This window comes from Schizophyllum commune (assembly GCF_000143185.2).
Source record: "Schizophyllum commune H4-8 unplaced genomic scaffold SCHCOscaffold_1, whole genome shotgun sequence".
In the NCBI taxonomy this organism is placed as follows: Eukaryota; Fungi; Basidiomycota; class Agaricomycetes; order Agaricales; family Schizophyllaceae; genus Schizophyllum; species Schizophyllum commune.
The window spans coordinates 936,798-960,643 of NW_026089538.1; the positions used below are offsets into that span (position 1 = coordinate 936,798).

The following is a 23,846-nucleotide window of genomic DNA, read 5'->3' on the forward strand; positions in this document are numbered from 1 at the left end:
AAAGCAACAGCCCCCGCTGGCTTCGTTTCAAGCTTTAGCCGCTCGTTTATAAGGCACTGCGTCCTTCTCTGGTCGTCTTTTGTCCTTCGTTCAGCTAGATCGCCGCTCGTCGTCCGGAGCGCCATGTCACGACCGACTTCCATCACGCTCCCCCCACATGGGATCACCAAGGCGGACGCCTACCGCGACGACGACGACGAGGAGCAGCTCGGGCTCGCCAACGATGCCAACGGGAACGCACCAAACACACCCAGCCTCTGGGGGATACCCTTGAAGTACATCTCGTGCGTACCCGCGTCCAAAGTCTCAGATCGCGTACTGACACGGCGCGCAGGCTGGTGACGCTGGCCGTCCAGAACTCGATGCTCACCATCATCATGCACTACTCGCGCGTGTCGACGCCCGCCTCGCAGGCGTACTCGGCAGGGACCGCAGTCCTCATGAACGAGATCCTCAAGGGCGCCATCTCCTTCCTCTTCGCACTGGCACGCGTCGACGCAGCGCCTGCCCCGCCGTCCCCGTACCTCCTCGACGCCCCGAAGGCACGCGCGCAGCTCGTGCGCAGCGCGTGCAGCCGCCTCAACCGGGTTGCGCGCGATGTGTTCAGCCCCGACTGCTGGAAGCTCTCCATTCCGGCGATCCTGTATGGTGAGTGATCGGGGCCCCTGTGCATGCGAATGGAGGGCGGGGGCGGATGGCGCGGTTCCTGGGCGTGGGGGCGGGAATAGCTGCGCCTGACAACCTCCACGACGACGAGCGCTTCCGAGCCTAATGTGGCTTATCGCCCCTCATTCCCCCTCATCGTGATCGGCGAGCTCGGTTAGGAGCCACCACGACCGTCACCCATCCCCCCGCCCTCTCAGAAGTACCCAATCAGCAAGGCTAACCTCCCCCTCAGTTATCCAAAATAACCTGCAGTATGTCGCAGCGACAAATCTGGAGGCTGCGACCTTCCAGGTCAGCTACCAGATGAAGATCCTCACCACTGCCGCCTTCTCCGTTGTGCTCCTCAGGAAAAAGCTCGCGCCCGTACAGTGGCTCGCCCTCGTGTGCCTGGCGATAGGAGTTGGCATCGTACAAATTCAGGCCGGCGCAGGACATGGAAGCGCAGGGCACGAGATGAATCCGACCTGGGGCTTCCTCGCCGTCGCCCTCGCATGCTTCACCTCCGGACTTGCGGGCGTCTACTTCGAGATGGTGCTCAAGAATTCCCCTGGCGACCTCTGGGTGCGCAACGTCCAGCTTTCGCTGTTCTCCCTGCTCCCCGCGCTCGCCCCTATCATCGTTTCCGCGCGCGACGCCGACATGGGCGCCTCCGGCCTCCTCTCCGTCCTCTTCCACAACTTTGGCCCCTGGGCGTGGGCCACGGTCGCGGTGCAGGTCGCCGGCGGGCTCGTCACCGCGATGGTGATCAAGTACTCGGACAACATCCTCAAGGGCTTCGCGACGTCGCTCTCCATCGTCATGTCCTTCATGGCGTCCGTCGCGCTCTTCGACTTCCGCATGTCCTTCACCTTCGTCCTCGGCTCGTCCGTCGTGCTCGTCGCGACGTGGTTATACAACCAGCAGCCGCCGCGCGCACGACTGGTCAGCAACACGCACGAGTGCGAGCAGTGGGCGCAAATGCGGCCCAAGAGCGCGCGGTCACCCGTGGTCGAGAAGAGTCAGCCGTTCGAGAAGCTGCGAGTGCTCTCCACCAGCAGCTCCTTCTCGTCGCTACCAGGCACCCTCGTCCCAACATCCGGCGCGCCATCACCAACAGGTTCGCCGTCGGACAACATGTTCTCGTCAGGGCGGTAGCGTGCGCCTCCTGGAAGGTAGTGCGACCCCTTTCTCGGACCGTAGCCACACCTTGGACTTCACGACCACCTTATGATACCTTTCGGATACCAGTAGAGGGTATGCCACATCATTGTCTAATACCACGACGTGTTGGTATCGGTATCGGCCCCCCAGCCTAATGTATCCGCACCGGACACTAATGACGATTAAAGTATTGGACCAAATAGAATCATGTATATCTATACCAGCCACAATGAAGTGCACACCGCATTCCTTGTCTTACCAACCCTTCTGTGCGTCAAAGATCCTTTGCATCTTCCGGTCACAGGCTACCAAAATTGCTTGTGCAAAGTTCAGACAGTGCATTGTTATCCAAGTTACAACGAGTCAAACGTACAGCCCTTCGGCAAGATCGGACGCGCTCATCGCTTGCGAGTACCACCTCCGCTCGGCGGTGGAGGTAGCAGAGGAAACGCGCCGCTACCTCCACCTCCACTCGAACCTCCACCACCGAGCAGGTTTGCACCACTGGACTTCGAAACGGCGGGCTTATTCCGTCCAGGAATCGAGATGGAGAAGGTTTGCCCCTCCTTCAAGCTGTAGTCCTTCTTGGGACCGTTAGGAAGGTGCGGTGATGGCTCATCCTCCGCAGGCGGCTCCTTCCGCGCTTTCCATCGCCTATGAACGTATGAACAGGCTGTAACCATGCATCACGACGCACGCACTTGGTATAGTCCTGCAGCGCAACATTGAAATCGAAGCTGTCCGTTCGCTCGGCAAAGCCGAGGCCGATGTACGCCTTCTTGCCAGCGTCTTCGACGCGGACGACGAAGTAGCGGGACGAGTCGAGTACGGCTTCGACAGATGGTCTGGCGGGGTCATACTCCGCGCGCGCGAACACTGGGACGAAGGGGGAGGAGGGGATGATGAGCACGATCGCAAACCTGGCTGCGGGTTGACGACGTACGTTCGCCTGCGCGCATCGCGTAAGTTCACTGCACCACCCAGCATGTGGTCATAGCGCACCCGTCTGACTGTCCTCGAGTAGTAGCGCGGCGCTCTCGCCCTTCTCGATGATGCGCATCCGGCCCTTCCACTATGAGTGGATCGTCATCAGTGAGTGAAGGGACGGCGAGCGTTCGGAAAGTGCTTACGAGCGGCGCACCGAGATCGCCCCATTCTGCCGCGCGATGGCCCTCATTTACTTTGAGAGGGGGGATCTTGTATACTGGGAGGGTGGTTGTGAGTCGCCATCGAGCGCAGCATAAGCGTGCACGCACCTGACACTTCGCGAGCGATGTACAGAATGGCCTCGATTTCATCGCTGATAGAGTCCATCTTGTTCTATTTCCAGGTTCTAAAGCCTGCTGAGGGTGAGAAGGCTTAGCAGGGAGCCTCAAGTCGGGATGGGCGTCGAGAGCAAGTCGAGTAAACGGCTGAATTGATTCGCGGTGCGTCACGCGCGCGTTTGCGCCACCTCGTACTGAGCCAGCCCGCCTTCTGCTTCTGCCACGATGACCTCGCTCTCAGTCACCTCCTAGTGCTCCGAGGACCTGCGAACGAAAGTTTTTGGTTCTGTCGCGCCAAGCCGCACATGCGCCTTTCACTACAGGCCTTCGCGTCCGCTGGACACCTTCCTGTCTCGTTCGCGCCCAGTACAACTCGAAGGATTGGAAGAAAGGTGAAATTATGCACAAGGAATTAGGCAAAATGTACAGTACAGTTGTTTATTTTACACCCGGTATGTCCAACCATGGTACGCCCGCGCACCTTCCCTCAATCCATCCAATCTCTAAATTGTTACAACAACATTTCGCTCAGGCAGACTTGCCTCCTCCTTCGTCGCCTAAGCAGCCTTGACAGTCTCCCACTTGAGGTTACCGACCGTGATATCCGCCTTCGCGCGCAGGACCTCCTCCTTCCCGTGCCCAAAGCTCGTCACCACATCCAGCACAAACACCCGCGACTGCCCGCGCACGAACCAGCTCGCCGGGAAGCTCACGATCACCGGCTTCGCCCACCCGCGCACGTTCTGCCAGGGGAGCGCGGCGGGGTGCTCGGGGTCGTACAGGTTCGTGCGCCGCCAGTCGGAGTCGACCATGATGCCGTCGTGCATGCGGCAGTCGTAGAGCTTGTAGCCCGTGGGCTGGCACGTCCAGCGCTTGGAGAGCTCGCTGCGCGAGCCGTGCGTCTTGCTGTAGCAGCGGATGTCGATGTGCTTGATGTCGGGCGGCGCGAGGCCGGTGGTGAGCCAGCGCTCCTCGTCCTTGAGGGTGAGGTGGAAGGCGGATTCGACGCTGATCTCGTCTCTGCCGTGAGGGTTAGCATTGGTACGTTCTCGTGCAAGTTGCACAACTTACTCCTCGCTGACGTCCCATTCTTCGAAGATGGGAGCACGGAGGAAGACGATATCCATGTTGTAGTCGGACGCGGCGAGATGAACAAGGTCATGAGCGTCCCGGAAGCGCGTTGGCTCGCTTTCCAGGCTGCTCCTTGGGGACGCAGTGCTTGTAGAAGTCGTCGAGCGCGCGAGAGGCGACACCTCCGGCTCTACGGACGACCTTCTACGAGGAGTCGATTCCTCAGAAGACCTGCGACGGGCCTCTGGTTCCTCAGAGGACCTCCGACGAGGCTCTTCAGCCGACCTGCGACGTGGTGTCTCCGTCGCGATAGTGGGCCTCGGGCGTGCGTTGCGCTCCGGCAAAGGCGCCGTCTTGCGCGCCTTCTCGAATTCCGCAGGGCGCGTCGGCATCACCGGAGCGCCATATGCGAGATAGACGCTGTCGTCGGACGCAGTGGAGGCATCCGAGTCGCACCTGCGCCGCTCGAAGGCGGCGTCACGCTTCACCCGGACGCGCTTGTTCGTTGCGTCGTCCGAGTCCGCATCCGAGGTATCCCTATCCGAGATGGACCCGCGGACGCGCTTGAGCGTCGGCTGCGGCGTCGCGCGCTCGAGAGGGCACGGCGTCCCCGCGCGCAGGGTGTCGCCAGGGCGCGCCGACCGCGGCGAGTGCGAGGGCGACATCGTCTGCGGCGTGGGCGCACGGGGCCTCGCCACGCCGCGCAGCGTGCTGATGGACACGTCAGAGTCCGCGCGCCGCCTGCGCGTTTGTTGATCGTCGTGCACGGTCTCTAGCGACCACATCGAGGCGTCCGAGCCCCGGCGCGAGCGCGGCGCGCTCACCTCGGGCTTGGGGAGGAGGAAGTCGCTGACGGGGCGCGCGGTCTCGCGCGGTCGGGTGGCGGGCACATTCTCCTTGGACTTGGAGTTGCTGCGCGGGCGGACGGCGGAGAGGACGCTGGCGATGGTGGCGGGCGCCTTGCGGATGGTGCCACTGAGGAGGGAAGACGTACGCTGGCGGGAACGAGGTGTTTCGTCCTCGGGGGTGGACGCCTCGCTATCGCGGCCGCGCTTGCGGAGGCGATGCGAGGTGGCATTGGGGGCTTGCTTGGCGGGAAAGTTGACGTCGTCGTTGCCGTCGTGGGCTGTTGTGTGAGTGGCGTGGACCGAAGTATAGCTGGTGTGCACCGGGGCTGCCTTCTGGCCAGCAGAGGCAGCGAGAGGCATAGGGTAGGAGATAGTCTTGGAGGAGGATCGCTTAATGGGGGCCATAATGGGATAAGATCTGGGCAATGAGAAGGGAGAGGCGTGGGTTATGCGTGCGTTCGTGAGGCCTTAAAAGATAGTTGAAGTATGGATGTTCGATCGTGCGGTCGTGCAATCTGTGTCGTTCGCAAGGATTAAGTGGCCGGCACGGGTCGTTAGTCTAAGAGGGTCGTAGGTCTTGGAAAGACGCGTTAGCCTTAGGTCCTGCGATGGTCGAAGCCAAAGACTTACCGAGTCTAAGGATTAATCGACGCGGGGGGTCGTGCGGTGACCCGCTGCATACGGCGCGCGCTCTTATATACGAGATCGGCGGGCCCGGGCTTCGGCATCATATGCGTTGATAGGGACCGCCGCGTGTCGGGGTCACAAAAAGTGGGTGTGTGGGACGCCCATTGTTCCCGAAATGTGCAGCCGGGGTTGTTGTGATCGGCGATCGCCGTTCGGGGGTATTCGTTGGGCCCGTCAGAGCGGGACCGCCTCGTTGTCTTCTGACCTCATGTTCGTTGACCAACTAAGCACACAAGGGCTTCGACCGCATCCGCTCTTTTTAGTCTCTTTATTCTAGAAAGATAGGCTGACGACTTTCTTGAGAGCTCCGTCTCAGCGACGATCGACCGGTCATCAAACTGTCATAAATCAAGAGCCTTGTTCTCAGCCGAGATCACTGGGACTCTTTCTGCGGCATTGCTACTTCTCTGCGTCCCTGGCTCTGTTTGCGTCTGCACCATCACTTTCTCTGAGGTGAATGGACCCCTCAATTGAGGCATCAACCCAGGGAAATCTGTCTGTGATAGTCCTTGTCGCTGTTTTGCCTTTGAAAGAAGCAAAAGTGCACTCCGCTGAGTCCGCTCGGCTGGCGCTTACCAAGTTGAGATAAATTGTCAGCGTCACGTTCGACGCGCTAGATGGCACGCGGACGCTTGCATGGTACTGGCGGCAGCGCTCGTTCATGCATGACAAGACCTCGAACAAGGGCAGACTCGGCCGTCGCGGCTCACCGTTGCCAGTACCTCCGGCAAAGCAACAAACGCCGTCCTCGCACAGCCGTTGTCCTACGCGATTTCGCTTCTCCTGAGGGCTGAGAGGAGCTTACTTCTTCCTGTACTTGCGCGCCTGCCATCTCAATCTCGTCTTGCAAGTCGAAAAATCATGGGCGTAACAGTGGTGGTCCGCCCGCGCTGCGGGCTTCCAAACTTCTTTTTGCCTGGGTGATGACGCGATGACGACCTGACGTCAGTCCTCTTGGTATGTTCTTCGACAAGAGTCAATAGCCAATGGCTGGACGGCGACAAAGCTCTTTGACCTGAATGCACAGAGCCATCCAACTTCGAATATCGCTTTTCGCTTGGGCAGGATCTCCAAGTAAACCTCAGAGTACAAATGAGCTCTTTCTCTTCTCTGCACAGACCGTGCCAGTGCCTTCGACCGCGTGTGCACTCATTCTCGTCAAGGGTGATTCTTTTGGTCGTAGTGGGTAAATGTGGGCGGAACTTGGGGTACAACCATTCAGATTACGTCTGTCACTCATATCCTCGTACTCCTCTTGTGTATGTACTCTGACGTACGATACCCAAATCGCTTTTATTCATGCTCGTGTCCACCAGCAAGGCCCTTGCGTTGAACCTCGCAGAAGCGGCACGACCGGCTAATCCCGACCGGCAAATGCCAGCCAATCGCATAAACGCGAAGCGCGAATACGGCGCGGTGACGCCGGCGCTGGCGGAGTATATAACGCCTTGATCTCGTTTGACGGCGTCCTTCCTGCTTTCTTCAGCTCCCCTCTCCGTCCCCCCACAATTCCTCCCCTTGGATCGTCCGAGTACCCCTCCCTGTAATATGGCTGACTTACAGGTGCGTGTCGTACAGTTCGACATTGGCAGCGTACTTACTATCTGGTGAAGGGATTTGTGTGCCTTCCCTCATCGACATCCAGTGCGACATCGTTCAGTGTTTCCCGTCCCCCGTCCCCCGCCCTCGCCCCTCGCTTTTCTTTGCCCTTGCCACCACCACCGTCGGAGCTAACGCGTCGACATCCTCTGGATTGCTCTCGATTTGCACCGATGCTCAAGAGAGCTTCGAACCATTGCTGACCACAGCTCGCGACTCTGTCCACCCGATCCAAACCTACCCTCCTTCTCACACATCTCCTATGTCCTATGGTGCCTATCGGTGGCCCATCGCCGTCGCATAGCGCTCAGGTGACTACTGCTCATGCGCAACAAGCAACCTCCATCGACCATTATTCTTGGTACCCAAGGCCTCCTACGCACACCCCTTCATCCCGCCAGACCTTCTATCAGCGCATACATCAGAAAGCAGGGGCTGCGACGAGCTGCAAGAGCGCAACAGGCACTACCCGACCCCTTGAACACGTACAAGTCCACCTGTACTCTTGCTGCTCACCCTCTCGCCGCGTCTCGAGCTGCTGCGATTTATCGGGCGAACTGGCTCCTCTCAACTTTGCCCGAGCATTTGTAGACTTCAACTTGCGTACTCACTCGGCATCGGTAATATCCATTTGCCGACTCAGCGCGTGAGGATCGTTTACTTGTAATTCCCCACCTTACTCTGCACACTGGATTCATTCCCCTCCTACAAACATGATTAGTTCATCGGATTATGGCACGATACCTGACGACAGAGCAGTGAATCAGTTGTGCCGAGCGTGAGCTGATTCGACTCGGCCCCGCGGGCGTATAAAGGTCGGCGAATCGCTGTACGTCTCTTCATCTTCACCTCCTCTCGCGCTTTGGTTACTGCGCGATGCTTTCCGTGTCGTCGCAGCTCATTCTGAGCGTGTTCATTGCCCTCGGCCGCGCGTCCAGCGTGCCTCTGGTCAAGGTGCGTCGCGCTGCAGTCTCCCGAAAATCCGTCACTTATCGTGACAAAGCGCAACTCCACTATCAACTGGTTCGCGTGCAGCGATCTGGATGCTAAGTACACCAGCGACAACCTCAACACCACCTGTGGCTTCTTCGAAGTCCCTCTCGACTGGGCGGACGACTCCGTTGGGACCGCGAAGCTCGCTGTGGTCAAGCTCGCGGCGAGCAAGGAGCGCTGGGGCACGGTGTTCATGAATCCGGGTGCGCTGTCACAACTCTATGCGTATAGTATATCGCTGACCGACACGCGACTCAGGCGGCCCCGGCGGCTCTGGCCTCGACTTCATCTACACCTACGGCGCGACCGTCGGCGACGAGACCAGCGGGCACTACGACGTCGTCTCCTGGGACGTGCGCGGCGGGCTCGGATACTCCACGCCCGGCGCCCCCGCCTGCTTCGCCAGCGCGGAGGACAGCGCGCAGTTCTTCGCGGGCACGCTGGAGGAGGACGGGCTGGACATCAAGGGGAACCTGACGGACGGCGGGCAGGTCGATGAGTTCTATTCGCACGTGGACGAGATGGACGCGAAGTTTCGTGGGCTGGCGGAGCGCTGCCTGCAGGCGGAGAGCGGGAAGAGCCTCCAATATGTTGGCACGGCGGCGACGGTCCGGGATATGGTCGCGCTGGCGGACGAGCTCGAGCCTAGCGTGCCAGAGATCAATTTCTGGGGGATTTCCGGTGGTACAGTTGTCGGGGCGACTTTCGTCAATAGTGAGTTTTACATGATTTCTCATATTTCTCATGGGTGGCGTCTGATAGATCATGTACAGTGTTCCCTGACCGTGTCGGGCATGTCGTCCTCGACGCCTGCGTAGGTGAGTAGCGTTGCATGTCTCTGTCAAATTCACGCATTTGATATGGCTCGCAGATCCCACTCTTTGGTACGACAGGCCCCCGCCGGATGTGAGTCTGCATCCCTTTTTATTTGACATTCTTGTGCGGGACCGTGTTCATCCTTACATCTGCAGATCTACAGCGCCAACCTCCTCTCTGCCGAAGATACATACAGCGGACTTGTCGACAACTGCGCCGCCGCAGGCAGGGGCGGCTGCCACCTTCTCGAGAGCGACGACGAGACGGGCGCCGACCTCAAGGCGCGGCTGCAGTCGTACATGGACGTGAGTCGCGAGAGTTCTATCCTCGGTCACTCCTCACCTATCGATCTCTTGCAGCGCGCCCACGACCTCCACGAAGCCGGCGTCGACCTGAGCAAGACGCTCACCTCCGTCGAATTCCGCTACCAGATCCTCACCGCCCTCTTCATGCCCTCCACCTGGTCCACCTTCGACAAGATCGCCGTCGCCTACAACCGGTCGCTCGCCGCGCTCTCTACCAACAGCACCGTCCCCGACGCGCTCGCCCAGCAGCTCGTCCCGCTCAAGCACCAGCCGCAGGTCACGTACGAGGCGCACGCGATCTGGTGCGGCGACGGCATCGACGCGGGCAATATGACGATGCGTGATAGCTTCGATGCGATCGTCGAGGCTTCGAAGGATGTGTCGCCTACTTTCGGTCCAAAGTGGTGGAATTTGGCGGTTATCAGTTGTTTTGCGTGGCCTGCGAGAGCTGTCGAGCGCTATACGGGTCCGTGGAACAACCAGCTTAAGAACCGGGTCCTCGTTCTTGGGAACGCGGTCAGCACTTCGTCTGCGACATTCGTTGTATCTCACTGACCTGTCCCCCGTAGGCGGACCCTGGAACGGCTTTCAAGAACGCGGAGAGCCTGGCCAGTTGACTTGGGAGCGATAACGCTGTCCTGGTGAAGCAGAATGGCTATGGGCACTCGTCGATTGCGCAGAAGTCGACTTGCACGGGCAACATTCTCAGGCAGTACTTCGAGGACGGCACGGTGAGCGTTGAGTGACAGAGGTGACGCGCATCTGGCTTACACCCACCCAGCTTCCCGAAGGTAACGATACAGAGTGCGAAATCGATGCCGACGTTGTCCTCTTCCCCGAGTACACCGCCGTCTAGGTCCTCAACACTTGGAAAGCCAGAGTCGACGAAGAGACCGTCTTACTTGGTAATTCACTTGGCATGATTGGTGTTCTAGTGGCTCCGTAGAATTGAATTTCACACTCGTTACATAGTTCTTCGTTTCGATGCAGGTCCAGTCTATCTGTGGTGGGCAATGGTACCTACGTGCAGTCTTGGACTTGTGCGATTCTCAGCGAGCGGTCAGACCAGGTTATGACTATAGCGCCAGCTGCAGTTCACGCGATGTGGATACAGTCCCGCGCGCTGCATACATAGCATCGTACACGTCGCTCCCGACTTCTCTCCTTGGCCTTGTTGACTGGACGGCGCTTGACAGCGTGCGGGAGGGCGCACGGCCTAGGTCGCCACTATCCCTGTACGAGGCACCGCGCGCAGCGAACAAGTGATTGAATTTGTCAATTACTGTGGTATTACACAGAAAGTATTGCACAGGACAGCATGAGCAAAGCAAGGGCATATGTGGGATGATGAACGATCCGGATGATGGTGCGGTTGAGCAGAGGGTAATGTGTGGAGGAGTGACAAGATTCGGGCCCTTGAGGCATTTTGCGAGGTAAGCGCCCCCAATACATTCTGAAAGCCTCGTGAACAAGCGCTAAGCGAGATAGAGAAGGAACGCACCTCGAGCGACTAATCACCCGTCTTGGCGAACCTATACCACTGCGGCCTGTCGCCCTCCTGATGCATATACTTGGCAACATCGGCGACGAGCTGCGGGGATGGCAGCGCACTGGTGCGACGAGAGGAGTTGTCTGCGAACGCCACCGCCGATTCAAGGGTATTCCCGTCACGGATGAGGGTTACCAGACTCGGATTCGCAGCATGCAGGTTGAAGCGGTGGATGCAGTGCCTAGGTATGATAGCGGACAGACTGCATTGTCGCTTTTCCCACCAGGTCTCGTACTGCTCCTCGGTGAGCCCAGCAGGCGGAGGTCCGAAGTGCTCCTCGTTGAACGATCTCATGCCTTCCTCCGTGAGCTTGATTGCGTATACCAAGCGGCGACGGCGTTTCTTGTGCAGTGGCGTTGGGATGGGTCCGCTGGAACGAGCGCGCCGATCGCTCGTCTTGCTCGTCCGCGACTTGCCCGTTCGAGAATACGGCGTTTGTTCGACAACGAGCGTGGAAGATATAGCCGGTGTCGAGCTCAAGGGTGCGTCCTTCGCTGCGGGTGCAGCCCCGTCTTTCGAAATCGACGACATTGGCATTGTCAATGACAATGTCAAGGTTATGTGGCAACTTGGTGGTAACAATAAGGATCAAGAACAACCGTGATTCTACCACATGGCGGCACATGGCAGTCAAGTCGGGCCGCTTGCGAACCGCCATTCTGGAAATGTACACTGCGACAATGTCGTCTTGTCGGACTCAGTCCGGTGGGACTCAAGCGGCAATGGCCGGGAACCCGAGTTCAGGGTCGCATGCCACAGAGCGATATTGCGCACGCGTCTCCTCCTTGCGCCCGAGCATGTCATCGACAGAAGACCCCTCTTCTCTGCCTGCGACCGAGGGCGCGACTGTTGCGCCTCGTGCAGAGGACGCGAGTGGTACCGCACTCCCTGCGAGCACGTCGCATGCTCGAAGCGAAGAACCATTCCGAGCCACTCATCACTCAGAAGAAGCGGCGCATTTACTACGCTATCAAGCTCACAGAGAAAGGCATGCAGTCGTTCAATGCGGAGCACCTTGGCCCCAAGCCGACGGGGCTCAGCCCAGAAGAATACCGGAACTGGTGGAGTCGACCTCGAGTATCATTGTCTGCCATCATCCCGAGGCACTGCATCAATCGCTTCGATTTGCGCGACGTGAATCACCGCGCGTTTATTATCGTCAAAGACGGAGATGTACTGCGTCAGCCGTCGCATTCGCGAGCAACCGTTCGCAGCGCACCACTAGCAAACCCCCGCTTCCCGAGGTTATTGCCGAAGTCGCCGAATACATGCACCAGGAGGAGGACAAGCCGCATTGGTATAGGAGTGACTAGATTGTTGAGGTGGTGTTCTTCTCCTGATTGGCGATCGCTGTATAGCTCGCAACAATATGTTTTGGCGGAACGTATATACAGTACATGGCTATTTGTTTTCATGCGCCTTCGTGCAATCTCTAGCTAGTGTGTACAGCTTGGTCCTCATATCGTTCAGAGCCGTGTCGGATATGTTGGATCCTAGGTGATACGTAGGCGCGTTGGAGTACTGCTTGATCAGTAAATCGTGCAAGGTTTCGTTAGGAGGATCCCTCCTCGGCGCTCGCGCAATCGGATCATACTTCGGCACATCCTTTGGCTTGACCAGCAGCCATTTCCAGTGTATACCGGAGGTGACCCGACCAATCACCCCGGGGGAATGTGGCACGGCGTAGAAGTAGGCAGACATGTAAGTGATGAGCTGGAACGTGGCACTCGAGAGCTCTCGCTTCACTTTCATTGCTCGCTGACGGCCAGTCAGCTTGCGGCTTGGGGCCCGCTTGTCCTCTTCGATGAGGATGATGCATCGATGCTGTGTCTGGCGACCGCAGTGGATCTCAAACCTGACTGCATGCAGCTCAGCGTCCTCACCATCAGCAGGCGTGGAGCGCATGTTGGCGCTGATGGTGTGTGTGATGCAGAAGTCGGGCTTTCGATGGAAGCCCTTCTTGTCCTTGTCGGTCTTCCTGCTGGTATCAGACTTGTCGTCGGGGAACGGGCTCGTGTACTGGTGAGAGGCTCGACGGACAGGACCTATGCAATCGATCAGTAAGGCGAAATAGAGGATAAAGAGAGAAAACACACTTGACGTGTCAGTCTCATCGGCGGCCGTCTGGCCCGAAGCTTGAGCTCGACTGGCACGATACCTGAGCTGAGGTCCATGTACCACAGGCACAGAGGTATGCGCCGGGGCACGAGCATCTTCGTCTACTGTCATAGCATGAGCGCCCGAACGAGGCAGATAGGTAGAGGCGCACCTTCAGGCTCATCCACGCCATCTTCTTGTGCTCCACGCTGTTCATTGCCGTGCTCGCCTTCGAAATCGTCGTCAACGTCTTCCCAATCACCCTCATCATCCGCTACGAACGATCATTAGTCGAGTATAACCTTCGGCGTCAGATTACGAGCTCACCGTCGACGTCGACTGCCCTCTCCCCATCGTCCTCGTCCTCGTCCTCATTCTCATCCTCATCCTCATCCTCGTCGTCGGTAGAGCCGTCTGACGCATCCACCTCATCCACAGTCTCGGCCTGAACCTCCTCGCTATCGAGCGCAGCGATCGCGCGGGCTCTGATGTGCTCGTCCTCACTTTCGTCCGTCTCTGCGGAAAATCCATGAGCATATTGGCCATTGTAAGTGACATGCGACATGGTCACGTACCATGCGTATCGACTGTCATAGCATCCAGTTCTTCAGGATCCGAGTTGTCGTCCAAGTGCAAGTCCACGACTTCAGGCTCGGAAGCATCCGCAGTGGACGAGTCGGGGATCGTCGACACAGGGTCGGGCGCAGCGGGTGGCGCGGCGGTTGAAGTCGGGGCAGACGCCGGCGCGGCAGAATTCGGCGCGGAGGAGGCCTTCAACGGCTTTTTCCAGAGGGATGAATGTAGATCTATCCGATACTGGGGGAAAAGAGTCATAGTCGCGGAGAGGAGGTCCGAGAGGTAGCGGTTCTGCACGCCGTACCAAGGCGCTTCCCGGTTTCCGCTATTGAAAGCAAGCGACGACGCAAGACTAATAGCGTCTTTATGTGCCGTCTGCGTGACGAACCGCCGCGGTGCCATGGATGCTTTGTGGGGGGAGTGACAGTGCTGTATCTTGCTGGACGTACTTTCAGCTTTTATAGACGGGCGGGCAAAATAAAAGAGAGAAGGGCCGCGTACCCAGCAAGAGAGCACTATTGTTCGACGCACGGAGTATGTTCAATAGCCCCATTGCGATGCGCATTGTTCGTACAATGTTTTGAGGTAGATGAGCTCGAGCTTGCCGCAGCGGCACGCCGCCGAAGCCTGCTATCGATGCTGCCATTGTTAACGCCGAAGAGCATTCTCTGAGAGAGAGGCGAGTATCCGAGGCACATCGGACATGCGATCTAACGATAAGGACCAGCTCAGAGCGCGAGACGCGAGAAGAAGCCTGGATACAATATCGCGGACAGCGAAGAAGCCTCTCGCAAATTAAAGCGCAGCAGCCATGCTAGCCAGAGGGGGACAAGGTTCCTCTCGGCGCACATCCCGTGGCAAGGTAACAATGGCATCGGAAGAGCGTACACATACGACAGTGGCGAACGTTGAAGATGAACAATGTCGAGGGTAGGGCGATGCCGGACCGGATCCGGACCGGGTCACACGCCGCGTCACGCGTGGCAGATATAGTCCCGCGCCTGTTGCACTCTCGCTTCGAACCACGTCCATGTCATCGACCACGCCAGATTCCTCCGCGCCTAAAGTGCAGGGTGCAATCTCTGCGCCCATCACCACCACCTCTAAGCGGGTCGCATTTGCCGCTGGAACTGCCCCGGGAACGGCCAGGGCGCGGACAACCGCCAAGTCGAGCAGTCGACGCACTCGTCCTAGTTCCACCTCGACGCACAGGAGACGCCCTCGCCCTCGCCCTCGCCCTCGCCACATGGTCTATGCCATCATGCTGACGGAAAAGGGTATGAAGTCGTTCAATGACGCACATTTCGGCCCAGCGCCGCCGGGGCTCAACGAGGAGGAGTACCAGTCTTGGTGGGGAAACGAGATGGAGGCCCTGTATTCCATCATTCCCAGGCACTGCCTCAACCGCTTCGATCTGCGCAACATGGACAATTTCGAGCTGACGTTCGTTCGCGACGGGGACCATGAAGCTCCAGCAATCGTGTTCGCGGACAATTCCTCTCGTCGAACCAGCTCGCTGCCGGACCCTGAGCAGGTCGCCGCTGTTGCGAAGTATATTCACCAGGAGGGCGACGAGCCGAAGTGGTATAGGGTAGCCAAGATGTGACTGAATAGTTGCTTGAGGTGCGTTTCTACTCCCGACCCGTCGATCGCCTATTCATGTATCAACCAGAACGAACAGCAGTCGGTTGCCGCTTCAACTGGCCGCATGCCATACCCTCATCTACATCGACCCCATCATCTCAGCCAGAGTGCGAAACGGTCTGGATGGCCGACCCTTGCATGTATCCCTTGCTTTCCCCTAAGCTGTCGCGTCGTACCATGCTCTGAAGTTACTGTGTAATTGTACTCAATGGATAGAACGGGAGTTGAGAAAGTCTTGAAACGGAAACGTTCGCAAATTCAAGATGTTGGCTATCAGAGAAGGAGTGGCAATTTGCTGGTCAAAGACGCCCTGTTGAAACTTCTAAGTTACGACTGAACGCAGCTGTCGCTCGATGTATGTATGTCTCACGCGATTCGTGCACCCTTCGTGACACTACCGCCAGCGTATAACTTGATTTCTACCGCACGAGGAGTATATCTTACGAATGGAAATTGCATTGCATGACACTTTGGGTCAGTATTCCGCATCCACTTCCGCTTCCAACTCTGGCTGATGCCGCAAGCGCATTGCGCAACGACCACCTGGGGAGAAAGTCCATAATCGATTTTCGTTAGTAATATACAGCTGGTATCAACTTCGGCAACTACTGTCCCTTGCCTTCCAGGCCTCGTTTGATCGCTGAGGACTCAACGTTAGCATGAACGAAATCGAACGCTAGCCAAAAGGGAAGATCAGCCAAGCAACCGATACGCACCTTCACAACTATCCTTCGCATCCCCGAACAGCATCTTCGTGTTCGGCATGAAGAACATTGGGTTGGGCACGTCCGCGTAGCCACTCGACATGCCGCGCTTCATCACGATGACTTGTTTCTGCAGAGGTGATTAGCATTTGGGGCAACGATAGGAAGGCCGTGGCAATCGCATCAAGGAAAGATACTCACAGATTTCCAAGCGTGGAGGACGGGCATGCCCTATGTCAATTATAGCGTCAGAGCCTTCAGAGACCTCGTGAAAGGTGGGACATACCGCGATAGAGGAGTTTGGCTCGAGCGCGATCGGGTTGACGGTATCATTGGCACCAATGACGAGCGTAACGTCGGTCTCCTTGAAGTCATCATTGATCTCGTCCATCTCGAGGACGACTGGATCAGAGATAGGTCAGTATAGATCATCAGTAGAAAGCACTCCGGCTTACTGTCGTACGGCACCGACGCCTCAGCGAGCAGCACATTGCATTGCCCTGGCATGCGTCCGGCCACGGGGTGGATGGCGAACTACGCAGTGTCAGTTATCGACTGAGGCGGATGCCGGCGGTGCTACTCACCCGCACGTTTACGCCCCTCGAGCGCAGCATAGAGCATATCTCAGAGATGGCGTACTGCGCCTTCGCGACAGCCATCCCGTAGCCGACAACCTACGCCCTCTGTCAGCGCACGACCAGATATAAGACGATGGTTGGACCGTACCAAGATAACGTTCTCCGCATTCGACAAAGCCTCCACCGTATCGTCCACCGAGGTCTTCGTGATGACGCCCTCTATCTTTGCGTCTGCTTGCGGCGCAGTGGGTGTTATGCCGCCGAATAGGACGTTCGTCAACGACCGGTTCATCGCAACACACTGCGATTGTCAGCGAATGATTCTTGGAGAAAACCAGAGTAAGCACTGACCATGATGTATGACAGAATAGAACCACTGGTCCCGATGAGCGCACCGACAGTTGTGAGCAATGGATTGTCCAGCATGAAGCCTATATGTTGGATACGGGTGTCAGAAACAACCACCAGAGATCATGGAATGCCCTCACCTTCAGCAACCAGCGCAAAGCCCGAATACGCGTTCAATACCGTAATCACGACAGCTGTCCACACTCATCAGCCTCGACACACTCTCCCCAACTATCCCAACTCACGCATATCCGCGCCCCCAATCGCCGCCGTCGTCGTAAACCCTTGTATGAAACTCAACAACGTGCTCGCGCCCAAGAACGCCGCCGCCGTCACAGGCGCCGCGGGCGCGCTCGCAATGAACGCCGCCATCGTCGCCGCGTTCAAGCCCAGGATACCCGAGTTGATCAGGTGCTTGCCGGGGAGGGCCAGTGGGCGGGAGGACATCTTCGCGGCGAGCTTGAGGAAGGCGACGATGGAGCCGGTGAAGGTGATGCCGCCGATGACGACGCCGAGGTAGGCGGTGACGAGGTGGAGGGTGGAGGCGTGCGCGGGGTCGGCGACGACGGAGCCGATGGAGGTGAGGACGGCGGCGAGGCCGACGACGCTGGGAGTACGTGGGTTAGTCAATGGATTTGGGAAGACTAATCGAGAAACCGATGCACCTGTGAAGAGCTGCGACCATCTGCGGGAGCTCTGTTGCGGACGTCCTGCGTCCGATGATGGTGCCGAAGGTCCCTCCAATGGCGGCAAGGGCTGCGAATTGTACGAGAACCTCAGGCGGGAAGCCCACCGCCGCGAGGGAAGTGAGGATGCCCGAGCCGACGCCGAGCATGCCGAGGATATTGCCATGTCTAGCGGTCGCCTGCGCAGATAGGCCGGTCAAGGAGCCTGAAGAACAGTGAGCATATACCTCGAGCAGGAGGTGTGTTTTTTCGTACCTATGCAAAGCAGACTGCTAGTCAGATAGCCCGCTTGCACCAGACCAGCCATGCCCGTGCTCGCAGCAGCCAAGAAGCCGCCCGTGAACACTGTCGCAGGGATCGCGTAAAGCCAATTGTACTCGGGCGGATCGGTAGGACCTGTCGCAATATTAGTAGACTTCACACCTTTATACAACCACCATCCACTCACGCTTAAACATATCCAACATCCTCTTCGTAATCACAAACCCACCCGCCACATTCACACTCGCCAACAGCACCGACAGCGCGCCCAACGCCTGCGGCACCGTCCCCGGCAGATACCCCCCACCCATGATGAACAGCCCCCCAATCCCCACCACGCCCGAGATCGCGTTCGTCACGCTCATTAGCGGCGAGTGCAGCGCGGGCACGACGCCCCACACGACGCGGTAGCCGACGAGGCTCGCGAGGCCGAAGGTGAAGAAGTTGTCCATGAAGGCCGCGCCGGTGGCCTTGCCGAGCCCGACGGCGCCGCCCATGCCCGCGGTGACGGCGGCGACCTCGCGCGTGGCTTGCTGCCAGGGGGTGAGCGCCTTGCTCTCCGCGACCTCCTCCTTGGACGGGGTCGGCCGCGGGGTCGGCTGCGGGGGCAGCTTGCGCTCGACGGGTGGGAGGATCTGCCCCTTGTGCACCACGAGCGAGCCGCGGACGACCTCATCTGAAAGATCGATCGCGAATTTGCCGTCGCCGCCGAGGGAGAGGAGGAACTTGGTGATGTTGTTCGAGTATAGGGTCGAGGACTGGGTCGGGAGGCGCGAGGGTAGGTCCGTGTAGCCGACAATGGTGACACCGTTCACGACGTTGAGCTTGCCGGGCTTCGTGAGGGCGCAGTTGCCGCCTGCTTCGGCGGCGAGGTCGACAATGACGGACCCCTGCTTCATGGCGGCCACCATCTCGGCCGTAATAAGCTTCGGAGCGGGTTTGCCGGGGATGAGTGCCTATAGATGATTTAGCATACAATGGGTTTGCGATAGGGTGTAAACCTCACCGTTGTGATCACGATGTCGACGTCCTTGCACTGAGCCATGAAGAGAGCCATCTCCGCTTCGATGAACTCCTTCGACATTTCCTTTGCGTAGCCTCCGCCTCCGCCGCCTTCTTCCTGGACGGAGACCTCGAGGAATTCTGCACCAAGCGATTGTACCTGTTCACGAGCGACCGAGCGGGTATCGAAGCCTCTGACGATGGCACCAAGACGACGAGCCTGTTAGATTGGGTTCAGCCAGCCCACGAAAGCCACATACTGAAAAAAATACATACAGTTGCGATAGCGCTAAGACCAGCGACGCCAGCACCGATGACGAGAACCTTGCCGGGAGGGATCTATCGAAGCAATGTCAGAAAATACTTCAGCGATATACTTCGATACGGACTTTGCTAGAGGAGGGTCAGCATGCTGCCGAGGAAGACTGGTCATCCAGTACTCACCCAGCGGCAGTGACTTGACCTGTCAAGAAACGACCAAAGTGGTTCGAGGCCTCTAACACTGCCTTGTATCCTGCGATATTGGCCATAGAGCTGGCGCGTATGTCAGCGATGCAGAGGCGACATTCATCCATTTCCACGTACCTCAGTGCGTCGAAGACCTGTGCGCGCGAGATACGGGGTATCATGTCCATCTACGACCGCAATCAGGGTGCCGCACTCAATGCCAACTGAAGCTGAGGGGACTCACAGCGAATACATTGACCTTGCGCTCCGCAAGCGTCTTTACGAGATCGGGGTTCTGGGCCGGGTAGAGGAAGGAAATCGACGTGCTTCCTTCCTTCAACCGCGCGTCCTCCTCACCCTTGAGGGGAGGCCGAACCTTGAGAGTAATATCCGAACCAGAGAATAGTTCATCGCGGCCAACGAGGGTCGCGCCAGCGGCCTCGTATGCGGCGTCAGTGAACTGGGCCTCAGCACCCGCGCCGCGCTCGATCAGGACCTGCTTGAAGCCCTTCTTCCGGAGCAGTGCGGCGTTGGCGGGGGTGAGCGCGACGCGTCGCTCGTTGGGGAAGACCTCCTTCGGCACGCCGACGCTGAGAGAGGAGTAGGGCGTGCTCTCAAGGGTGGGACCCGAGCTAGTCGCATCGCACACCTTGGCCGACGTGTGAAGCGCGCGGCGGCCTGACAGATGATGACTCGATGAGCATCGAGCACGAGCAGCGCTCAACACGTCGCACGCACCACAGGTCAGCCCAGCACGCTGCCAGGAGTGCGCAATGCGCTGCGCGTGTCGCAATGCCGCCACGGAGGGCGGCGGGATCCAGACCATGGCTGGATGGTGATGGTCGGTGACAAGACGCGGTGTGCTGTGTGCCCTGTGTGAACCGCAACGTCAGGTAGCGAGCGAGCCGAGTCCCGTGTACACCAACGCAGCCCACGCGCGTCACGCGCGCCTGGATGGCCCTCTGACCTCCCGCCTTGGTCCCGCGCAGTGTTCGATGTCAATTCAGCGGCCCTGCACGTGAACGCGCTATACTCCGCCTTTCCCTCGACGCGCTCATGTCCGGGCCGTATGACTGAAGGGCGCCATTGGCTGTATTAGAGGTCTCACAGCGGCTGCTAGGTTCATGGAAGTAGATTGGGAGGAGCAGATGGGATGAACGCAAGAACAAGACCTTCCCGATTTGGGAGTGATAGCCTTCTGATGCCGGCGTTCAACTTGCACGTGGAGAAAATGCATTTTTCAAAGAGATATGACACCCCAACATCAAGCATTCGCGGCCGTCATCCAGGAGCCCCCACATATACACTCGGTCGCCCACCTCCCCTCCCAAATCCTCCACCCCTGACACCCGATATCCGGATCCGCCAAGTCAACCGGCAAATCCGACTTCCCACCACACCGCAAGCAGACATATGCCTCCCGTTGCTGTCCCAGCGGCGCCTTCGTCACCATGTCCCTGTCGCGGTCTTTTCTAGCGCTGCTCGCGCCGCTGGAGGTGTCGGGTAGGGGAGTGGCCGCGTCGTCGGCAGCGTTGGATGACGAGGCATCGAAGTCACCTAGGGACAGGCGCCCGAGGCCGTCGACGAGATCGGTGGGTCGGATGAAGAGGCGCATCTTATCGAGCACTGGCGAAGTGGCGATTTTGCGCGCGATGGTGTGGACCGCTTGGCGAGTGTCGTGCATCGGCTTGCACGTAACAAGACTGAGCCGCTGCTGGGTTTCTGTCATACGCACAATCCTATCAGCTATGCTATCGTCCCTCGACGAGCACCGCTTACCATTGATCGACTCATCCACCATATCCTTCACCTCCTCGAACAACTTCTCGACATCCTTTAGGGACACGCCCGCGCAGTCGACCACATCGACGAACACATTCTTCGCCATGAAGGCGCGCTCGTTGCTGATCTGCGCCGTGTTCACCTGCTCACGCAACTTATTGGCCTGCTGGACGACGTGTAGCAGCGTCTCCGCAAGTGCGGCGTGCGAGAAAGGCAACAGCGTAGGTGATGGGATGGTCTCAGCGCCCGAAGGAGCAGTTGAAGTTGAGTTTTCGGGGGATGCAGCTACAAAGTCATGAGCGACCGATGACACCATATGTTGAGTATGAGAGAACATACGCGCCGACCCGAACAGATCGTCATCCTCTTTGGGCTTCTCCGGAGCAGGTAAGTTGCCAAACTGTACCATCTCCTTCATAAGCCTCTCCAAATAGCCCACGAACCAGCTACACAAGCCGACGAGTTGCCACAAAGCATCTACGGCAACATGAGCGCCCCCACAACACGATATCGAAGTAAGCACGGCGCACCAAGATCGTATTTCCCATCGTTGTCACTGCACTCCTTGAACGCCAGCTGTATCGCGAACAGCGAGCACATATCCCGCCCCGCGCGCCATCGACGTCCTAGCTCGGTCTTCTCCTCATCCTTGGCTCGTTGTGCGCGCGACCGATACACCTCCACCGCCAGCCCCAACACGATCCACCGATAGTCCACCCGCGTCCGTCCACCGGTGTTCTTCTGCAGCACTTGCAGCACGCCCGCGAGGGTATCGCGGGCTCCGTCAATCGGTGTTGCGGCCAGGGAAAGCAGATGCGTGAGGTCGCCCGTCCGCCGGCGGTTGTACAACGCGGCGGCGATCTGGCGAGCGAGATGAGGGGGCGGAGGTGGCTTGTCGTCTTCCGCCATTGCTGAAGGGTCCGACGACGCTTGGGGGAGCAAGTACACATTGGGACGCGTAAGCGCAAGGTTGTGCGCGATAGCACACAGAAGGGTGCCGTTGGGGGAGATGGTGGTGTAGAGAGGTACTGAGCGAGGGGATGAGCTCGTCTCACGAAAATCCTTGCAGGCCACGTACAGTCGCATCCGACATGCCTTGCGGGTACTACGATAGAGGTTGGCGTAGAATTCGGGGCATCGCTGAGATCTGGTCTGACCAGCGCAGGTAAGATAATGGGTGAGACGATTTCTGGCGCACAGGATTCACGTACAAGTTTAGATGGTGAATTCGCCCTATGCATACGCGCTCTCGCCCTCGAGTGTACTTGCTCGAGCGATGCAAGACGGTCGCATAAGTTCCGCGAGTGGGCACCTTACATGGCGCGAGCGATGTTACGACATCCGGCTCGAAAGACCGCGTCGCTTCTTCCTTGACTTCCTGGTGCGGACGAAGTCAGCGAGCTGGATAGCTGAACATGTTGAAAGAGCCTACCCAGCGCCTCTTGGGCGTTTTTTCGTCCTTGAGAACAAGGGAATAACTACTTAGCTCTGATTTCGGGGGCGATGTGTCTGCTTTTGGTTAGGTGTGCGTTGTTTCAAACCAACAGCTGCCTTACAGTCTCCAAAGTCCAGGTGCGACACGACTAGGAAGCGCTCTCCGGGTGTTGTCGGGGTCTGCTGACCCTCTATCGCCTTCGGTGGCGCACTCGCAAATGCCAGTTCGGCGATGGGTGCTGCGTTGCGAGGGTATAATGGTGGCATAACCTGCACATGTAGACCTAGAAACAGCATGAAGAATTTGCACGTCTATTAGCACGTCGGACGTACTCATTTGCTCGCCGTTGAACCGAAGGGCACACTCAGCGAGTTCTATGGTAGGCTCTTCGCCCCATTGCTCCCATTCGACGCCTTGTGGATCGTCATCCACGTCGAAGGGATCTTGGGGTCCTGTGTTCCGTGCTGGGACGCGATACAGGCGGGAAGCAATCAACAGAGACGAATCTTGGCTTCTGATTAGCTTACGCAGGCCGATGAGGATGTGTGCAAGGCTATAGCATACCGTTGTAGTTCACGCCGATCGCCGCCTTCGCGCAGAGCCGCACGCAGCCGGGCAGAGGTGGGCCCTCTATCTCGGGCTTCGTATTGGCCTCGACGTTCACGCACATGTTCATAAGTGTGAGGGGGATGATCTTGACATTCTTCTGGTAGTGGCGGTAGTAGAAGAGCTTCAAGCTATGATTTCGAGTGACGACGACGAGGCCGTGAGATAGCACGGGTGTGGGGGATCCGCGGGGAGGTAGACGGGAGGCAGTCCCATCGTCGTTGACTGTCCACTGTATGGGTATAAGTATGGGATCTCGCGCGGAAGACGTATGCACACACCTCTCGTGGTACGCCCACCCACTCTGCGGCAATCACGTCTGACGGCTCAGACCAATGGTCGTTCACAGTCCAGCTGTCAAGCGCGTCCCCGCGATGCCATAAACAGCATTTATTCTTCCCATTCCCAGGATAGTACGCGAACAGCCAGTCCCCTGACGGCGCGGCAGAGATGAGCGTCGGCGGGCGGAAGGTGGTCATGAAAACCGCGATCTCGTCGGCGTTGGCTGGTGGGGGAAGCTCAAACTGCTTGGAGGACGAGAAATGGCGCGCGGTGAGGATGGGGCTGGAGTGGTCCGCGGTGAAGATCAGGGAGGAGGTCGACCATTCGACTGGCCGGGTGGGCGTGCGGTCAAGGAGGGGTTGGAGCTGCCACCAGTCAGCCTCCCATTCCGTCTCCTGCTTGTCTTTGGTTTGGGAAGTACCCAGCATGAGTTAGACGCGTGATGACGGAGAAGGAGAA

General features: G+C 58.3%; 11 protein-coding genes across 11 annotated transcripts; 5 read left to right on the top strand and 6 right to left on the bottom strand.

Moving 5' to 3' along the window:
• Nucleotides 1-33: 33 nt before the first annotated feature.
• On the top strand, nucleotides 34-2,068 carry SCHCODRAFT_02604984 (nucleotide-sugar transporter). The gene is made up of 3 exons (XM_050344141.1): nucleotides 34-284; nucleotides 335-648; nucleotides 899-2,068. Exons 1-3 carry the CDS (start codon nucleotides 124-126, stop codon nucleotides 1,798-1,800), a joined length of 1,377 nt encoding a protein of 458 aa, XP_050202713.1. The 5' UTR covers nucleotides 34-123; the 3' UTR covers nucleotides 1,801-2,068.
• A 53-nt stretch (nucleotides 2,069-2,121) lies between these two features.
• SCHCODRAFT_02604989 (adaptin ear-binding coat-associated protein 1 NECAP-1) lies at nucleotides 2,122-3,213 on the bottom strand. Its single transcript, XM_003035331.3, has 6 exons — nucleotides 3,063-3,213; nucleotides 2,937-3,010; nucleotides 2,809-2,878; nucleotides 2,750-2,755; nucleotides 2,508-2,682; nucleotides 2,122-2,460 (listed from the first exon to the last, which is right to left on the bottom strand). Exons 1-6 carry the CDS (start codon nucleotides 3,118-3,120, stop codon nucleotides 2,205-2,207), a joined length of 639 nt encoding a protein of 212 aa, XP_003035377.1. The 5' UTR covers nucleotides 3,121-3,213; the 3' UTR covers nucleotides 2,122-2,204.
• A 203-nt stretch (nucleotides 3,214-3,416) lies between these two features.
• SCHCODRAFT_02604994 (uncharacterized protein) lies at nucleotides 3,417-5,493 on the bottom strand. Its single transcript, XM_050344142.1, has 2 exons — nucleotides 4,170-5,493; nucleotides 3,417-4,112 (listed from the first exon to the last, which is right to left on the bottom strand). Exons 1-2 carry the CDS (start codon nucleotides 5,393-5,395, stop codon nucleotides 3,629-3,631), a joined length of 1,710 nt encoding a protein of 569 aa, XP_050202714.1. The 5' UTR covers nucleotides 5,396-5,493; the 3' UTR covers nucleotides 3,417-3,628.
• A 1,647-nt stretch (nucleotides 5,494-7,140) lies between these two features.
• SCHCODRAFT_01146795 (uncharacterized protein) lies at nucleotides 7,141-8,004 on the top strand. Its single transcript, XM_003036129.2, has 2 exons — nucleotides 7,141-7,240; nucleotides 7,291-8,004. The coding sequence occupies exon 2, from the start codon at nucleotides 7,546-7,548 to the stop codon at nucleotides 7,924-7,926; it is 381 nt and encodes a 126-aa protein (XP_003036175.1). The 5' UTR covers nucleotides 7,141-7,240; nucleotides 7,291-7,545; the 3' UTR covers nucleotides 7,927-8,004.
• Nucleotides 7,952-10,417, top strand: SCHCODRAFT_02605001 (uncharacterized protein). Its single transcript, XM_003036128.2, has 9 exons — nucleotides 7,952-8,230; nucleotides 8,280-8,472; nucleotides 8,528-8,983; nucleotides 9,043-9,087; nucleotides 9,141-9,175; nucleotides 9,241-9,390; nucleotides 9,445-9,906; nucleotides 9,960-10,121; nucleotides 10,172-10,417. Exons 1-8 carry the CDS (start codon nucleotides 8,153-8,155, stop codon nucleotides 10,005-10,007), a joined length of 1,467 nt encoding a protein of 488 aa, XP_003036174.1. The 5' UTR covers nucleotides 7,952-8,152; the 3' UTR covers nucleotides 10,008-10,121; nucleotides 10,172-10,417.
• Nucleotides 10,418-10,627: 210 nt separating this feature from the next.
• On the bottom strand, nucleotides 10,628-11,488 carry SCHCODRAFT_01146793 (uncharacterized protein). The gene is made up of 2 exons (XM_003035329.3): nucleotides 10,892-11,488; nucleotides 10,628-10,843 (listed from the first exon to the last, which is right to left on the bottom strand). The coding sequence occupies exon 1, from the start codon at nucleotides 11,474-11,476 to the stop codon at nucleotides 10,901-10,903; it is 576 nt and encodes a 191-aa protein (XP_003035375.1). The 5' UTR covers nucleotides 11,477-11,488; the 3' UTR covers nucleotides 10,628-10,843; nucleotides 10,892-10,900.
• A 248-nt stretch (nucleotides 11,489-11,736) lies between these two features.
• On the top strand, nucleotides 11,737-12,252 carry SCHCODRAFT_02481293 (uncharacterized protein; the record flags this gene model as incomplete). Its single annotated transcript, XM_003036127.2, has 1 exon — nucleotides 11,737-12,252. One exon carries the CDS (start codon nucleotides 11,737-11,739, stop codon nucleotides 12,250-12,252), a length of 516 nt encoding a protein of 171 aa, XP_003036173.1.
• Nucleotides 12,253-12,294: 42 nt separating this feature from the next.
• Nucleotides 12,295-14,149, bottom strand: SCHCODRAFT_02605008 (uncharacterized protein). Its single transcript, XM_003035328.3, has 6 exons — nucleotides 14,114-14,149; nucleotides 13,612-14,051; nucleotides 13,364-13,552; nucleotides 13,209-13,310; nucleotides 13,036-13,158; nucleotides 12,295-12,984 (listed from the first exon to the last, which is right to left on the bottom strand). Exons 2-6 carry the CDS (start codon nucleotides 14,012-14,014, stop codon nucleotides 12,341-12,343), a joined length of 1,461 nt encoding a protein of 486 aa, XP_003035374.1. The 5' UTR covers nucleotides 14,015-14,051; nucleotides 14,114-14,149; the 3' UTR covers nucleotides 12,295-12,340.
• Nucleotides 14,150-14,634: 485 nt separating this feature from the next.
• SCHCODRAFT_02605013 (uncharacterized protein) lies at nucleotides 14,635-15,503 on the top strand. Its single transcript, XM_003036126.3, has 2 exons — nucleotides 14,635-15,235; nucleotides 15,285-15,503. The coding sequence occupies exon 1, from the start codon at nucleotides 14,643-14,645 to the stop codon at nucleotides 15,216-15,218; it is 576 nt and encodes a 191-aa protein (XP_003036172.1). The 5' UTR covers nucleotides 14,635-14,642; the 3' UTR covers nucleotides 15,219-15,235; nucleotides 15,285-15,503.
• Nucleotides 15,504-15,796: 293 nt separating this feature from the next.
• On the bottom strand, nucleotides 15,797-20,145 carry SCHCODRAFT_02605017 (PNTB-domain-containing protein). The gene is made up of 19 exons (XM_050344143.1): nucleotides 20,021-20,145; nucleotides 19,527-19,960; nucleotides 19,421-19,470; nucleotides 19,294-19,369; nucleotides 19,112-19,174; nucleotides 18,840-19,055; nucleotides 18,021-18,789; nucleotides 17,828-17,968; nucleotides 17,552-17,777; nucleotides 17,132-17,493; nucleotides 17,027-17,080; nucleotides 16,890-16,969; nucleotides 16,687-16,839; nucleotides 16,545-16,634; nucleotides 16,416-16,494; nucleotides 16,247-16,362; nucleotides 16,162-16,191; nucleotides 15,973-16,090; nucleotides 15,797-15,896 (listed from the first exon to the last, which is right to left on the bottom strand). The coding sequence occupies exons 1-19, from the start codon at nucleotides 20,106-20,108 to the stop codon at nucleotides 15,862-15,864; spliced, it is 3,180 nt and encodes a 1,059-aa protein (XP_050202715.1). The 5' UTR covers nucleotides 20,109-20,145; the 3' UTR covers nucleotides 15,797-15,861.
• Nucleotides 20,146-20,487: 342 nt separating this feature from the next.
• Nucleotides 20,488-23,834, bottom strand: SCHCODRAFT_02560481 (uncharacterized protein). The gene is made up of 11 exons (XM_050343759.1): nucleotides 23,387-23,834; nucleotides 23,064-23,337; nucleotides 22,832-23,005; nucleotides 22,621-22,782; nucleotides 22,497-22,573; nucleotides 22,276-22,442; nucleotides 22,143-22,216; nucleotides 21,595-22,092; nucleotides 21,404-21,541; nucleotides 21,062-21,349; nucleotides 20,488-21,004 (listed from the first exon to the last, which is right to left on the bottom strand). Exons 1-11 carry the CDS (start codon nucleotides 23,813-23,815, stop codon nucleotides 20,547-20,549), a joined length of 2,739 nt encoding a protein of 912 aa, XP_050202716.1. The 5' UTR covers nucleotides 23,816-23,834; the 3' UTR covers nucleotides 20,488-20,546.
• Nucleotides 23,835-23,846: the final 12 nt, after the last annotated feature.